The 17,516-nt window shown below is 41.1% G+C and overlaps 1 protein-coding gene across 2 annotated transcripts in view; it reads left to right on the top strand.

Annotated features, from left to right (window-relative positions):
* The window catches only part of adcy5 (adenylate cyclase 5), an 88,986-nt gene extending 72,290 nt beyond the window's left edge, over positions 1–16,696 (top strand). The window contains exons 10-21 of one of the 2 annotated variants that reach the window (XM_085764854.1): positions 1,272–1,416; positions 3,017–3,114; positions 4,617–4,704; positions 6,711–6,827; positions 7,535–7,693; positions 9,011–9,195; positions 10,231–10,251; positions 10,586–10,718; positions 11,726–11,989; positions 12,994–13,198; positions 13,972–14,096; positions 15,976–16,696. In XM_085764854.1, the coding sequence (XP_085620980.1) occupies positions 1,272–1,416; positions 3,017–3,114; positions 4,617–4,704; positions 6,711–6,827; positions 7,535–7,693; positions 9,011–9,195; positions 10,231–10,251; positions 10,586–10,718; positions 11,726–11,989; positions 12,994–13,198; positions 13,972–14,096; positions 15,976–16,104 (1,669 nt within the window). In that variant the 3' untranslated portion in view covers positions 16,105–16,696. Of the gene's footprint in view, positions 1–1,256; positions 1,417–3,016; positions 3,115–4,616; positions 4,705–6,710; positions 6,828–7,534; positions 7,694–9,010; positions 9,196–10,230; positions 10,252–10,585; positions 10,719–11,725; positions 11,990–12,993; positions 13,199–13,971; positions 14,097–15,975 lie in introns of both variants that reach the window. The other variant, XM_085764853.1, reaches the window with a different exon arrangement.
* Positions 16,697–17,516: the final 820 nt, after the last annotated feature.

The following is a 17,516-nucleotide window of genomic DNA, read 5'->3' as shown; positions in this document are numbered from 1 at the left end:
CCTCCTCCTCCTCCAGAAGTACATGCTGTATTTTTTAAATCATGCTCCATTAGAGAGCATCTTTACTGTAGATGATGATAACAGTCTAGTGTTGAAATATAATGTCTGCTGCCTCTTCAACATTAACCCTGACCTCAGGTGAACAAGTCAGGAGTCTGGAAAATGCTTTTTAAAACTCTTCTCTACCTTCTGCTTTAAGATATTAATTGCCAACGATTAAGAGTTATTATCAGCCGGATTAAGACGTCGGCTCTGAACCACCACGTCCAAGGTTCAGGTCTGGACGGAGGTGTTTGCTGCTCCCTTTCCACTTCTTGTCATTTCACTGATTCCTGTGATTGTGAAGTGTAAACAATCTAAATCTGTAGGGAGACTTCTGACCTGGTTCATTTTGATTTTTTTATAAGATTTTCTCCTTAACTCCTGTATAAACTGTGGTGACCAGCGTCTTGTTGCATCAGACACTGTACCTACAGTATGTCATTATCATTATTATTATCAGTAATGTTGCACTGTTGGTATCATCTGTGTTGTTTTGTATTGTCCCCTGTCTTTGTCAAATCCAATATGTATCTTACCTGGTGCAGTGGTTAGCACCGTCGCCTCACAGCAAGGTGGTTGTCTGTCTGTATGTGTTAGCCCTGCGATAGACTGGCGACCTGCAGGATAAGCGGTATAGAAAATGAATGAATGAAAGTTTAACAAGACATATTTCCATCCAGGAAGCGCATCTAATTAGACGTGACAAAACTTCAAGATCCTCTTCAGACAACTTATCAGACCTGCTTTAAATACTCAGCTTTGAATAATAATTCATGGCAAATTTGTGATTTCTATGAATATAGCAAAGATTAGACACAAGACGTCTACTACTTGATGCTGAGTGTAGGAGCACAGGAGGGGTCATGTGACCACATTAACATTAGCAGATTTTTTTTTCTATGTGCAATTATATTATGGTATGGCACAATGAATCACAGTGTAGCACAATATCTCATCAGATGATCAGCTCTTGTCAACGGGGCCAATCAGTGTAAGTGACACTTGGCAGATTTAAGGAACTGGCTCATCAGAGTCTTTTTCCCTTCTTGTACCATAAACCAGACGATACTGCGCCCCGGGGTGCAGCAGGTCGTCATGGCGACAGTCTAACAGTTATATAATAATTAGCAGGTGTCGAGTTTTCTCTATATAGGAGCCTTCTTCCAGGTCTTTGGAGACGTAAACATCACTTAGTCTCATCTTGTTTTATCCAGGCATTTTATTTTCAGAAACACACAGGAGAACCTGAACCCGGAGGACGAGGTGGACGAGTTCCTGGGCCGAGCCATCGACGCCCGCAGCATCGACCGGCTGCGCTCCGAACACGTCAAGAAGTTCCTGCTCACCTTCAGAGAGCCTGACCTGGAGAAAAAGGTCAGGACACACACACACACACATACACACCGTGACACACACACACAGCCAATATAGCAGCCAGTAATTAGCCGTGACAAGCAATCTTCCCTCTGCAGAAAGTCTGAATCATCTCACTTCATTCCAGCTGTGTGAAGCAGCTCCAAGGAGACGGTGTTGATACGTCTACCAGTCTCTGCAGGGTTGATGCTGTAGTTTGAACTCTCAGTGAGAAGCAGCAGCACAGAAATGACAAAAGATTTGCATCAGTTTGGTTTGTTTGTCCTCACTCTCTCCACCATATAGTTTGTCCTTCAGGAAACGTCCAATGTTAAACCATGTGTCTTTATTAATGAAGTATTTGTTGATTTATTTATGCCACAGGACAAACCTCAGGTGGTGTTTGGGTTATTTTATATCAGGGTGAAAACCACAGAGCATGGTTCAGGGTTTAGTCTCAGGTTAAGTCTGAGGTCTTCAGGAGTCGAGGTTCAAGTGTTTCAGATGATCTTTAAAGTGACGGCGGTTGAAAGCTCTGATTTTACATCACCTTTTTCTTTGTTCTTGGCTTTACAAGCTCAAAATTGAGACTTTTATTCCTTTTATACCTTTTTTTGTATTTTAAAAGAGAGATTGTACTGCATATTGCTTTATTTTTTATTGCCCCTTTAATTATTGTATTGACCCTGTGTCTGCTGCTGCTCTATTACCTACTGTAGTTTTTTTTTCCTTCTGTAATCCACCTTTAGCTGCAATTTTGGATCAAAATCAGTATTATTCTTATTATTTCTAATAATTTAAAGTTAAGTTTCAGTTATGCAACAGTATTAAGGCTTTCAGATTCTAATAATTACAAATAATTCATTTTATTTATAAAGAACTTAAAGCAGAAGTAAGCGATCCGGTCGTTTTGGCTAATGCTGCGTTCCAGGCAGGCTTTTGAAACCGTAAGTTACAGCTTCAAGTCACAACTTACGACTTTGTAGCGTTCCAGGCAACCCGTAACTCGTGTTTCTCCGACCTGTTTTACCTGTGAAAGTCACTATAACGGCCACTCGTACAGTAGCTTCTGACCCGTGAACTCGTACCAGATCGAACTGGTACGACTTCACAGGTCGGAAAAACACGAGTTACGGGTTGCCTTGAACGCACCATAACGTCTTGTCAGCCGATGGAGTTAGCAGCCCCCGCCCTCGTCATGGATCTATTGGTCCTCGTCCCTAGGTCACCACATTCAGGCGCATCCCTTGGCTGCACACACACGCCCCTTTATGCCGTTCTCTCTCCTCATTGGATAAAGGTTGTAGGATACGAGAAAAGTTTTCTCCTCAGCTCAGAGCAGAGCAGAGTGACTGACAGACCCGTGTCTCGGTCCAAACACTCTATATAAGTGATTGCTGTCGGAAGATATAACTATTTAAGACTTATATTAACACAAAAATATCGCTTACTTCAGCTTTAACATTAAAAAAAAAAAAGTTCTGTATTTGAGAATGAGGCATTTTGTGGGGAAAAAACTTATTTCAAAGCTTTTAATTTGAAGATGTTTTTTAGTCTGTCTAACATTGTCAAGAAGTTAATTGTCACATATTGAATCACCGTCTCTCTCTCCTCGCTGCAGTACTCCAAACAGGTGGACTCCAGGTTCGGGGCGTACGTTGCCTGCGCCTCCCTCGTTTTTCTCTTCATCTGCTTCATCCAGATCGTCATCGTGCCACCGTGAGTCAACAGCGGTTCTTCTTCATCTCCTTCTTCGTTGTGACTAAAGAGTGGGAAGACAGTAATTAGTCTCCTCACAGACAGACACTTCAGTCTTTTTTACAACAGCAGCAGCAGCAGCAGCAGCAGCAGGATTCAACAGCTGCTGTAGTAGTCAACCAGTGTGATGAGTCCCCCCTCGTACAAACACCAGCATCCAGCACTCTGAGCTGTGTGAACACATTTACAGCAAATATGATACAGAAGATATTTCAAATTAACAACATTGTCATTGTTTTTTCTTTTATTTCTGTTGGTTGTGGTGCTTTACTGACTGTACAGTCATCATTACTGACCTGTAGCAACACAGCTCCACCTCTACAAACAAGTCCAACAGGTCAAGAGACACAAGAAATCTAAAAAGTCTATTGTAAATCCTGCAAACTGTGATTTACCTCACGACCAGTTCACATATAAGTTTAAAAATATCTATGTACGGTGTAAGGATTAGCAGATCCAACACAAGCCCATCCACCTATGTGTATACAATAATTTATTTATTACTGATCCAAATCATAAAAATATAAAAAGCCTGAATCATCCTTTAAAGTCCAAGTAGTCCAACAACCTGTTAACCATGAAGCTATCTTAGTTGATTAATGTCTTAAATCTACATAAAAAATCATTCATAAACATCCAATCTAATAAGTGTTAATAGATCCAGTAGTTACACAACCAGTTTGTCTTTTATGAACCAGGTTTTACTAGAAAGTGATAAAACTTCTGGTGTCGGATGTGGTCGGTTTCTCCAAACCTTCGGTTCAAACTCTACTTGTCACTTCAGTCGACACAGTTTCTGCTGCAAGTTCCTCCGTCTTCGACTCTTGGCTGAGCAGAATCATAAAAGTAAAAGAAACTCAAGTCTTTGTTATGACTAAGAATCTGAATAACTGAGTGAGAAAGAGGGAATCTGAGTTTAAAATCATCATCATCATCATAATAAAATCTGTGTATGAGCAGCAGCCAGGCTCAAAAAGCTCCTTCTCTCCCTCCTTCCTCTTGTTTTTATTTCATCTCCTCCACACTCAGACTTCCCTCCCTGCTCCTCTCTCAGTATCGATCTCCTTCAGCCGCCTCTTTATTAACCTCTCCTCTCCATCCTTTCATCTTACCCCCCCCCCACACACACACACACCTTTCGTCTTTTATTCCTGTCTTCACCTCCCTCCTCAGAGTCTCTCCCTCCCACGCCGTCTCCTCGCTGTGCCTCCTCCGTCTCTTTGTTTAATCTGTTTTCCTTCATCTCTCCCTCTTCTTCACGGTCTCCACACACTCTCTCTCTCTCTTCCTGTCACACCCACACACACACACATGCACCTCTGACTTCCATGTTATTTACCCTCACACAAGGTCGTCACCGCCTCCTCAGTCGTGACACAGACGCAGACTACAGACAGAAATAAACATATGTACAGTGTATAATAACACAGTATCTATCTCTCTCTGTCTGTTGTTGTCTGCAGCTCCAGTCTGATGATCGGCTTCTTCATCACCTGTCTCATTATCCTGACGGCTGTCATGTTCGTCTCAGCTATCTACTGCTGTTTTGGGGTGAGCCGTCTCCGTTGGTGATGAATGTGATTAACGTCAAAAAGAAAAGAGCTGCAGATCTAAAGCACAGAGCTTCTCCTGACTGAGAATTGATGAGTGATTAGGAGCCTTTTTTTTTTAAAGGATGGAGTTGTATAGAAAATGTATTTCAAACTCCTTTAGTACAGAGATGCAGTGACAGCTTTTCTCTTTTCGCTTCTCATTTCTCCAGTGTCAGACCTCACAAAGACAAATCTATTGACTCTATTATCAGGCTGCAGGTTTGATGATGTATTTGCAGATGGATCCAGATGTGTTAGCTCATGACACATAGTTTTTTTTAGAGAGTGCAGATGTTGCCATTGCGTTATTATTGTAATTTAAAGCCCCCATTGAGTGAAAATTGTCTTTTTCTTGCCTTGACCCTGTATCTACATATTAACTGTTCATTTACAATACATAAAGACATGTTTTCTTCTTTTCTGCAAATTTATGATAAAATCGAAAAACTGAGACTTCCCATAAAACTTTATTGTCCACCATCGTGGAATTTATCTGTTGATATTTGCCAAATTCTTATCAAAAAGTTGTTATCTGAGTATTTTTACAACAAAAATTGATGTATTTTCTCTTCCTGCACTCGAGGGCATTCCTAATTTTATGCCCAATTATAATTGTGGTGCTTAACCTACATTCAGCGTACCAATCAATAACCGTGGTCTGTGTCATGTCCCTGCATAGCTTCATGTTTTTACCGGAAACAAATACTGTGTGAAACTGCGTAGCACTCTGAGAGCTACTTCAGGACGTCTTTAAAGGACCATACCGTGTAAAGGTGGATTAATGTGTTTAACACAAGTTATATTCTGAGGAGAGGTTTTTACTTACCTTAAATCAAAGCACAGACCCGATGTTCCCCCGACTACAATAATGAAATTATAGAGATTTGACTTGTGCCAGAGCTTATTTCAGGTGTAGGATGTGAATCATGTATATCTATAGTATCTTCTTTGATGTCTGGGATTTAAAGATGCCATAACATTCCCAAGATGCTTTGCTCTTGAGTCCCACTCACTTCAATCAAAGGTTGTGTCAGTGTGTTTCCTATTTGTGGAGGGGTGGTGGGGAGGGGGCGTTCGACCTCTTTGTCACATCCTAAAGACTTTTGCAGTCGAGAGCGTTCAACCTTGCGCTCCACGTTAGCTCTAAATCTCGTAAACGACCACAGTAGCAGACTGCAAACTGCACTCCAACTGTTAACTGTCTGTGATCGCTCTGCCCTGTATTTATTTATTACACACATCAGAGTCGGGACACCGCGTCCTTTTTTCGGGCCAATTTAGGCAGCACTGAAATAAAACCCTTTTTATGTTCTTTGTGTCCTCCATCGGGTGATAGAATGGACAAGTTTTTAGTAAAATATTGCATGAATTACATCTTTGTTCACTCACTTTTGTCTTTGTTCGCTTCTTCCTCTCTTTCTCTTCAGTTTGTAGACTGTAGCAAAGAAGGCAGGATGAGTTTTGTTTTGCAATATCAGCCTCATATTTGGTGCCTTATTAGCTAATGAGGGTGCAACCTTGAGATTAAAAACCAATCAATCAGCCTGTCAATCAATTAATCAGTCACTCGAACACGCTTCAGTTGTTTTGTTGGACTCAGGAGGCTTTTGGCTTCATCCCCTCGCTGCTCTTGACGCCTGTTGATGGGCCTTTGGGGGCACAGGAGATAAAAGTTGAGCTGCTCCTGATGCTTCTTACTGATGACTCATGTTTTTTGTTACTGGGAGAAAAAAAAATCTACTTGTACATGAACTGAGTGTACAGAGAGACCTGTACTGTCACTTCCTCTCTAATCAGGTACTACATGAGAAAAATTGGTTCGACAGCAGGTTTCAGTTTATTGTGTGTTACCTAATACCTTGTCACATCTTATATCAGCAATACGTCATATTTAAGTGTTTGTTTAGGTATTTATTCATTTATTTATCTGATCTAAGTGGCTTATTCACTGTCTCGTCGCTGCAGCTGTTCCCAGTCGTCCTGCAGACGCTCTCTAAGAGGATCGTCCAGTCCAGGCTGAACAGCACCCTGGTGGGAGTCTTCACCATCATCATCGTCTTTCTCTCAGCTTTCATCAATATTGTAAGTTCTTATTAACAGAATTAAAAGAAACAGTCCTCAGACGAGCTTGTTCGGGGTTCCCACGTGTCCTGGAAAACATGGAAAATGGTTGACCAATTTTCCAGTCATGAAAAACACATGGAAAATGAGGGGGGAAAAAGTCAAATGTCCTGGAAAATTATATATCACATTGTGACCTCAGCTACCAGAGCTCTATTTGACTTTTTCAGACCCCACAAAGGATTTATTTTCCAAAGAAGTGCCTATAGCGAAAGAACTAGAGACTTTGAGTTGATGAGTGTTTCCAGTATTGGACGGCGAGCATGAGGGTTTTCTCTCCTCTGCTGAGTGACAGATAGAGGAGCTGCAGAGAGATGTTTTGGGTGTTTTTTAAAAACAAAAACAACATCTGTGTTGTTCTCTGATAAATTTGTCATCATTTCTAAGCATGTAAGAGATTATTTCATAGATAAGTTAGAGCTGTAGACTGTACATCTTTAAATCAGACTTCTGAGGGTATAAAGGAGGAATAAACATAGAAAGACACTGGTTAAATGTACAAAATGAGGTACAATTTTTGAAAAGAACATTTGTATGGCGTACTAACATGTCTGTCAGACTGTGGCCGCTGAAAATGTCCTGAAAAAGTCCTGGAAGATGATTTCAAGAAAAGTGTGGGAACCCTGTTGATGACTTTTTTAAAAATATATGCACTGTTCTCTGTCCAGTTCACCTGCAGCGGTCACGACCTGCGCGGCTGCATCACAGCGGAGCTCAACATCAGCCTGGACAGCGTGAACGCCTGTCACGCCCAGCAGCTCAACTACAGCCTGGACTCCCAGCACAGCCCCTGTGTGGACCACGCCCTCGTCTGCAGCTTCCCTGAGGTACAGGTGTGCCTTGTTCTGTGTGTGTGAGCGTGCATGTTTGTGCGTGTGTGTGCACTCTTTATTTGCATAGTACAGTATGATTTCTGACTCCAAGTAGCTTCTAGTGTTGGTTGTGTTTATGTTGTTTATTTCAACAGGTGCTGTGCACAGATGCCAGTTTACCGCGTAACTAAGATTTTTAAAAACTTCAACTCAGAATGAGCAATAATTTTGTCTGCAAAAAGGAGAAAAGATAACATTTTTGGCACCACCTCACAGTGAGACTACCCTCATAAAGGATTTATGAATGTTTATTATACCAAACACAACATAACTCACTTGACACATTCGATAAAAAGACGATCTGTTGCCAAACAGTGAGACCACAACAGTTACTTTGCTTTCTTTGTTTTTCCCATATTTGTTAGTTCATAGCAATAAAACACTGTTAATTCAAATTTCAGTTTTTAATTTGACGTTAGGATGACATGACAGAATATCATATTATCATATCAAATGAGCAGATTCATGTTTTAAGGTCCCAACAGGCGTCTTATTTTAATCCTTTTTGTTCAATTATCTTCATTATCATTTTTTCAGTTTCATTTAATTTTTTTTATGTATTTCTTCTTGTTGTTTGAAATAAAGGGGAATGACAATATGGCTCCTTGTACCAGTTGTAAATGCTGGTAACTCATTAGTAAGATTAATAAGTAATTTGCTTCTTCTTCACAGCGAGTCTGCAGAAATGTATAAAAACTGTGTTGCAGTTTGTCTTTAATAATTTATGTATGATTTAGAAAGTGTTATCAACCTCATTACAAACCATTTCTGAATCCTTTACAAGTGTAGTCTTATTGTATTGTTGTGTGCTGACATTAGCCTGCATGATAATCATCATATTGAACTAGTCAAACAGTCTCATTCATTAGTGTAAAGTTGTTTTCTTTCCGTGTGACGTCTGGTGTGAAACAGCTCAGGTACTTTACGGCTTTAAAAACGACGCGTCTTTGCAATAAAAAGAGCAATAAACTTCTGTGTGTGGCGGTAACACACTTGTGTTTGTATATTATGAGATTTCACAGTGATATAATTGTGGATGGTAGCAGAACAAGTGGGTGCTAAGTGAAGGTAACTGCAGGTTTCTCAGCTCGCACAGCGATGTTTAACTGAACAGCTGAGTGGTCAAAACACTGAGTTTATTGTCTGTTTTATTCTCACACCTCTGGATGTGACTCATTCAGTCTGTTACAGGAAATAAACCTTCATATCCAGAGATGTAAAAACAAGTGTACCTTTACTAACTCTCTCTCTCTGTCTCCTGTTGTGTCTCAGTACTTCTCGTGCTGCGTGCTGCTCAGCCTGCTGGCCTGCTCCGTCTTCCTGCAGGTCAGCAGCCTCGGCAAACTTTTCCTCATGCTCTTCATCGAGCTGCTCTACCTTCTCATCATGGAGGTGCCCAAAGTCAACCTGTTCGACAACCAGGACCTGCTGGTCATGGCCAACGCCATCAATGTCCTGTGAGTCACCTCAATACCGCTCTATATACATATTATATATATACAGTATATATACTGCCCGTCCAAAAAAAAAGTCACACACTCCAATATTTAGTTTGACCGTCTTTACTGTAGCTTTGATTACGGCATGCATTTGCTGTGGCATCGTTTCAGTAAGCTTCTACAATGTCACAACTAGAGGTGGGAATCTTTTACTATCTCACGATTAGATTAGATTCTGATTTTTGGGGCTATGATTCGATTCAAAACAGATTTTCGATTCAAAACGATTTGATTCATAATGATTCCTGCTTCAGTCTATCGGTGTGAAAAGGATCCTCATGATCTACTCCAGTCTGCTTTGCAAGACAGAATGACTAAAGTGTCTTTTTCACATTTATTGAGTTTTAAACATTTATCCATGCTTAGATGGAATTGTTGAAACTGTTGCATAAAAGCAATATCACATATTGTAACAAAAAGAATTGTGCAGTTAAACATGCTGCCTTTTAAATTCTAAGGAAATGGAGACCGAAGGCCAGCAGATTTGTTGAATTGTTTTATTTTTTTAAATCGATTTTGATTTTTCGATTCTGAATCGTATTAAATGAGAATTGCTCTCAGTGGGGTTGAGGTCTGGACTCTGTGGTCACATTGGACCACGTTCCTTCCTTGAAGATGATGGTTCTCCACTCTCCTTCCAGTTTGTAATAATGCGTTGGACAGTTCCTAACCCAATTTTAGTAGTTTCAGAAACCTCCTTAGATGTTTTATTTGCTTGATGCCAATAATTTGACATCCAACATGGTTGTTTAAGAAATGAGACTGCATCAGTTAGGGTTAGAGAAGTTGTTGCCAGCTGAAACATAACCGTCCATGCAGTAATTATCCAATGCGAGGCTCTGACCTATTAGCTTAAATCCAAGTGGTGATTGTTTTTTTGGACAGGCAGTGTATATATATATATATATATATGTGTGTGTGTGTTTGTGTTGGTTGACAGTATGCAGATGCTCTGACAGCTGATTGGCTCTCCTCTGTTCCCTCCCCTCACAGCGAGCACATGAACGGAACAAGGTGAGCCTGATGGCAGCTTTCTGTTTCCTCGGAGACCCACAGCATCACCTCCATCATCTGATTAAGCTAACAGCATCATTATCACTGTCCTGGCACCAATGTAACTATAATGACCTGCTGGCAACAGATGCTGTCGCTAATGAGCCAAGATGTAGAGGGCAGCTTGTGTTTTTTGTCCCAGTCTTCCAGAGTCGTCTGTTACATCCATTCAACAGAACTTTATTTAACACATGGATGTTGGACGAGACCTATTGATTGAACTGGCTCAGATCTTGGTATAACAACACATAAAAATCTAATCTGTCTGTGTGTGTGTGTGTGTGTTGACATCCAGCTGTGTGGTGGACTCCAAGGTTCCTCTGAAGATCATGACCCCGGTGGTCATCACCGTCTTCGTGCTCGCCCTCTACCTTCACGCTCAGCAGGTGGAGTCCACGGCCAGGCTGGACTTCCTCTGGAAGCTGCAGGTCGGTGCCTGCGTCACAGGGAGAGAAATGCATTCTGGGAACTCTAAATTGTCCATAAAATGTTGTCCTCCTCTCTCTCTATGGAAGTCAAATTGCATGACATCTCCTTAATCCTCTGATTAGACTGAGGTCCCTCTGTGTCCTTTCATTTCAGTGCAATTACACATTTTCCCTGTAAAAAGCTCAAGTTAATAAGTTTCTGTTAGCTCATATTTGCTGAAAAATCCTCAGGGAGTGTATGTGAGAAAGGTATTTAGGCCTCAACAGGAATAACACTGTGTATCATCGCTCTGCAGCAGAGTGAGAAGTTTTGTTGTGAAGGAACGAGCACATCAGGAGTGGACGTGTAGATTGAAGAGGAGAAATAACAAATAACAAATATTCACTTGAAATAAGTTGAATAATCTGCCAGTGAAAGCAAGTTTTTTGTGCTTGTAATAAGGAAGAAAAACTTTTTAGTATAATGAGATTTGTTTTGACTAGAAATGACATTTTGACAAATATTCTTGGTAAGATATTTGAGTTTTTGCAGTGAAAGTGCCGAAGTGCTTCTCTCCTCTGAGAGCGAACATGCTAAAAACTTTTCAGAGTCACCTTCAGGCCCATGGGTGCTGATAAAGTAGGATAGTCAAATGAGAAGTCAAGTGAAGTATTAATTTCATAATAAAATGTGGTCGGGGAGGCTCCGGGGCTCAGTGACATCTCTTGGAGGTCCTGAGGCAGCTGTGCTGCCTGTGGGTGATAATCCAGGTGAGGAGGAATAACAGGGTATTTTTTAAAAACCAACAACAAGGAGGCTCCAGCCCTGCGAGCAGCTCTGGGAAAGTTGAAAAGGCAGATAACACCCAAGGTAAAAAATAGTGAGACTGGCCAAAGGGCAGTCGAGTAAATAGAAACAACACTAGCTGCAGTAATGGTGTTCCCTCAGAGAGCATCCCATCATTACATCCTCTGTGAACCCCTTCATTGTGTGTAGTGAAGTTCCCCCCCCCCTCTCTCTTCTCCAGGCCACGGAGGAGAAGGAGGAGATGGAGGAGCTGCAGGCCTACAACCGCCGCCTGCTCCACAACATCCTGCCCAAAGACGTGGCCGCCCACTTCCTGCAGCGCGAGCGCCGCAACGACGAGCTCTACTACCAGTCGTGCGAGTGCGTGGCCGTCATGTTCGCCTCCATCAGCAACTTCTCCGAGTTCTACGTGGAGCTGGAGGCCAACAACGAGGGCGTGGAGTGTCTGCGGCTGCTCAACGAGATCATCGCCGACTTTGACGAGGTGAGACGTGCTTCAGTCGACTGTTTTGTTTCCAAGTAAAACGAGAACATTTACTCACTTTTTTTTTCAACAGTCTGTTTATTGAATTTTACATATAGAAAAACAATAGTGTTCTAATTACAGATATAAATTCAGCATACCCCAGAACAGATACCAACCCCCCACCCCCATCCCTCCAGCACCAGCCCCAGCAGATGGACACATAGTTAAAAGAAAAGAAAAAAAATATGGGTTGATAGAGGAAGAGAAAAAGAGGGTAAATAAGTGAATAAATTAATGTATGAATAGATAAAAATAAATGAATAAATAGACTAATAAGATCAATAAAGAAGCATAAATATCGAAGTTGGCAGGTAGTAAGAAATATAAATCAATTAAAAATAAATAAATAAGTTAGTAGTAATGAAAAATAATAATAATTAAATATATATATACATACACATACTGTACATACACACATAATGCACATATATAAAGAAAAAAAGTGAATGTGTGAAAAAAAATAATTCAAGGAAAGAAGGGAGAAAGGAAAAAAAACAAAAAACAAAACACAGGCTCAGCATTGCAGTACTCAGTGAACATTTACTCACTTCATACTTAAGAAATGACACTTAAAATGCACATGATACAAAGTTCATAATGCTGCATGAAGATAAATGACAGTAGGAGAATGCTAGATGCTTCACTGTGGTAACTAGATGGGTGATAAAACATTAGACAGAGTGATTTAAGTTAATATGAATCTAAAATATTGATAAAATGCGGGTTTAGAGGCTAAAACTCTTTTTTGCACATTACTCTTTGCTCCTAAAAGCACAGAGGAAATAAAAAATCAATAGCTCTGTTGGAGCTGCAGCTCAGAGAATGAGGTCATTTCACCAACTCAGAATTGGATCCAGTGAAGCCGAACCCAAATCCTGCTCAGTATAGAAGAATTTATGGATTAAAACCCTGAACGTTAAATTCTATTCTCTTCTCGTCTCTCTCTCTCTCTCCTCCATTAGATCATTAGCGAGGATCAGTTCCGTCAGCTTGAGAAGATCAAGACCATCGGCTCCACCTACATGGCGGCGTCCGGCCTCAACGACTCGACGTACGACAAGGCCGGGCGCTCGCACATCCGCGCTCTGGCCGACTACGCCATGAGGATGATGGACCAGATGAAGTACATCAACGAGCACTCCTTCAACAACTTCAAAATGAAGATAGGTGAGCTGCACACGGAGTTCACTCCTTTGTCGGTTTAAAGGAATAGTTCACCAAAAAATGGAATTCACCCTTTTGCTGATGAATACTCCAGAGTAGTTTTGTATTCCTCAAAGTGTATCTGGAGACCCGGGAGGCCGGTTCATAGTCCAACGAAAACTTTATATGAGAGTAATAGCGCCCGACACAAAAAGGTCCATAAAACTACACAATTGTAATATTGTAATATTCCTCCTTACTGCTCATCCGCTGCAATCCAAGTGTCCTGGGGGGATATAGTCCAGAGTTGACTGGAAACGAGGTCATTTAGGACATTTTTACAGCCTAAACAGTCCTCTATTCAATTTTCCTGGGGCGCACTCTCAATATCTCTCCAATACAGGACTGTTTAGGCTGTTAAAATGTCCTAAATGACGTTTCAGGTAAACTCTGGACTATATCCCTTCAGGACACTTTGATTGCAGCGGACGAGCGGTGTGGAGGAATATTAAATGGTTTTTGTGTAGTTTTATGGACCTTTTTGTGTCGGGCGCTATTACTCCCATATAAAGTTTTCGTTGGACTACGAACCGGCCTCCCGGGTCTCCAGATGCACTTTGAGGAATAAAAAACTACTCTGGAGTATTCATCAGCATGAAGGTCAATAATGACTGAATTTCATTTTTTGGTGAACTATTCCTTTAAGTATCGATTTTTTTTTTTTGTTTGTTTTGTTCAGCTTCTTTTGGTGGTAATTAAGAAACTCTGTGTTGTCTGGTGTTTGTTTTGTTTGTCAGGTCTTAACATGGGCCCTGTGGTTGCCGGGGTGATCGGGGCCAGGAAGCCTCAGTATGACATCTGGGGCAACACGGTGAACGTGGCGAGTCGCATGGACAGCACAGGTGTACCGGAGAGGATCCAGGTGAGACCACCTGTGATTAAATATTCTACTTTATACATGATAAAGTCAAATTAAAGTAAATGATGATGTTAAGATAATATTTCTAGATGGTTTAAATGGCTCAACCTAAAACCAATCATAGACAAATGAGGCAATCACAGACTGCAGATTCATTTAGTTTAAGGATAGGAAAAAAGTTAAAGCTAAAACTAAATATACAGTGTTTCAGTGCTCAGGATGAGTGTTAGCCACAATCTAGTGTTGGTCATTGAAACCAGGAATTCATCTAATGTGCATCAGCTCTGTGAAACTGCACTTCACACACTGTGGCTGCTGGCTGGATTTAGAATAAGTCTATTCAGGTTAATGAAAAATGTTAATTATAAATGGCCGTATTGGTTTGGCTCAATCAGATGTGGAATCATTAAAGCTTAATAACTCAAAGCTGCTTTGAACACAGATGGAAACCTTTAATTTGATCTCACTCGTCTCCAGAAAAACCATTAACCAGGGAGCAAATATGAACCAGTGATTCCTAATGAAGCTGCAGCGCCATGACGTCATCGGCCTCGAATCCACCTTTTGTGTTGGACAGCAACACTTTAATTATGTTCTTTATGTCTTTAGATACATTAAATTAATATCACAGAGAGAATCACAGAAGACAGGTTCTTGAAAAAGTCTAATCTCTGTCTATATTTCATTAAACATCAGTTAACATTATTTTATATTAATTACATTGTTATTATGCTTTGCTTTTAATGAAAAACTGATGAGAGGCTGAGCTGTCCTTCCACAGACATTGACATTGACATTTTGTGGATAGCAGCTTCTGATTGGTCAAAGAATTTCTGTTGTTTAGTGTTTTGAATTTGGGTTTCTGAGCCTTTGCATTTTGGTGAATTAATAAAATGATAAATGAGACAATGATAAATTGTAGTAGATTTTATGTTGGTAAATAAAACAATCGATTCAGTTTATTTCGTTAAGCACTTCACAAGGCAAAGACCCACCGAGGCGGTGCAACCTTAATCTTTTTCAAACGAGTATAATAAACCTAAAATAAAGTCTTATTTGTATCGCATTTAAAGCACAATAAAAAAAAAACAGCTTTACAAAGTGCTTCATAAAAGAACACAAAGGTAAATTGAGCAGGCAACAAGGATAAAGCAGGGATAAGACGAAACACAGAAACTCAAAACCCAAAGTTAACGACAACGACAGCGATGTCATCTGGAGGTGCAACATCGAAAGTTCAAGTGTTGATGCAAGAATAAGGAAGGAAGGAATAAAAATAGACTGAAAATGTCACACAGCTTTAAAAGGAGACACTATAAAAAAGCCTTTTGATAAAACTTAAAAAAAAAAAAAAAGTCTTTAAATGTGATTCAAAATGTAACTGTGTTAACACAGACTGAAAATCACATCAGTGCTTGTTATTAGTCATTAAAGCAGAAGTAAGTGATCCGGTGGTTTTGTCTAACTTCCGGTCAGCGGATGGAGTTAGCAGTCCCCGCCCTCGTCCCTACGTCACCACATTCAGGCGCATCCCTTGGCTGCACACACAGAGAGGACTGCCCCTTTATGCCGTTCTCTCTCCTCATTGGATAAAGGTTGTTCTGCTGTAAGCCCAGGAGAAAACTTTCCTTGTATCCTACAGAGTGACTGACAGACCCGTGTTTCAGACCAAACACTCTATATAAGTGATTGCTGTCGGAAGATAGAACTATTTAAGACTTATATTAACACAAACATTCTGCTTACTTCTGCTTTAAGTGTCAAACAAAGACAGAATAATAAATGCACAGAAAATTGTAAGTATGATTGAAATCAAACTTATGCCCTCACCGTTCCTCCTCCTCTTCCTCCTCCTCCTCTTCTTCCTCCTCCTCCTCCTCAGGTGACTGCAGACCTGCAGCAGGTGTTGACCTCCTATAACTACACTCTGGAGTACAGAGGCCTGGTCACGGTGAAGGGCAAAGGAGAGATGATGACCTACTTCCTCACCAGCGGACCCCCCAACAGTTAACCTTCGCTCAAAACCACAAACTACTACTACTACTACTCCTACTACAACACGGGGGGGAGGTTGTTAACTCTGCCTCTTGTCACACGGCGCCGCCTCATGGACCTCTGACAGCTCACAGTGGACCGAGACCAGCTTCAGGCAGAAACCTTTCTTTGAACCCAGCGAGGCCACGGCGAGGACGGATGGACGGACAGACGGCGAGGAGGAGCAGTCATCCCAAAGCTCAGCTAGCGGAGGAGACTTGAGCGGCAGAGGCCCAGCTAAGCCTGACTCTGACACGGAGACCAAAGACGTCCAATCAGAGCGGGGGCGAAAAAACAAAAGCAAACAAACACAAAACAAGACTTTTGCCGGCTTTGTGAGGTTCCTACAGGAAAAAAAAAAAAAAAACTTAGGTTCAGAGAAATTTTTATTTGCTTCAGTCTGCCAGATTTTTTTTTTTTCCCGAAGGCGGTTCGGTCGGACAAACCTGCGGGAAGACGTGAAACTTCCCGTCTCTCTCTGCCTTTCTCCTGCTGAAGTGTATATGTACATGTAAAACACACACACACAGGTTTTATGTGTATGTATATGATTTTTATGTACTGTATGTGAAACAACATTTTTTGTCCATGGTTGTCGTGGTTACAGGTACAAAATCTCAAGCGTGGGTGGGTCGAGGAAAAACACTCACAGCCGCCAGCACCAACCACAGCGCCCGCTACCTGTCCTCGTATCAATAACCGATCATGTCGGCCAATCAGAACGGCTCAGTCGCGTCTTATGGGGCGAAGAAGAAGAAGAAGAAGAAGAGTGAGTCTTGCAGGTGAAGGAAGGAGGTAAAAAAAACACTCAGCAGTGTTTCCAGAAAGTGACGTTTTTAAAATCACACACTCCACACTACGGTATCGACAGCATATAAACACACCTGAAACACTAAGAGGATGTCAATGAAGAGCTTTTTTCTAAATCTTCGACATTTTGTATTTTGACTTCAGAACACCAAACCCTATCAGATATTTTAAGATTCTATATTTTGTACATTAATATATTAGAGAGCTATCTATAAACACCAACGTGTATTCAGATGTACATACTCTTTATCACTCTGCTGGTGGTGGATTTGAGAAATCCTCGCCGGTGTTGCCTGGTCTTAAGGTGGAGCCACAGCTAATGTACCATTAACTTAAGCAGATTGATGCACCTGAACGCCCCTCTTTCTTTCGTTCTGTTTGTCTTTAATCTTTTTTTTTCTTGCTCTTTTCAATGAATTGAGCTTTTTTTTTTTAAACTCAGATCTGCAGGAAGTCAACTTTGGTGATTAGATGGCGCTTTCCCTTCACTAGTGTGTTTTAAGGAGGTGTCAAACCGAGCGAACACGCACTTTGAATGACAAGACTAGAGGACGGAGAGGGGAGGGAGAGGGGGAGGGG

Source organism: Trachurus japonicus, chromosome 21 (genome assembly GCF_045865225.1).
Source record: "Trachurus japonicus isolate A0001 chromosome 21, Traja_1.0".
NCBI classification, from domain to species: Eukaryota; Metazoa; Chordata; class Actinopteri; order Carangiformes; family Carangidae; genus Trachurus; species Trachurus japonicus.
Note: the sequence above shows the minus strand (reverse complement) of the source record. Positions and strands in the feature narration are given on the sequence as shown.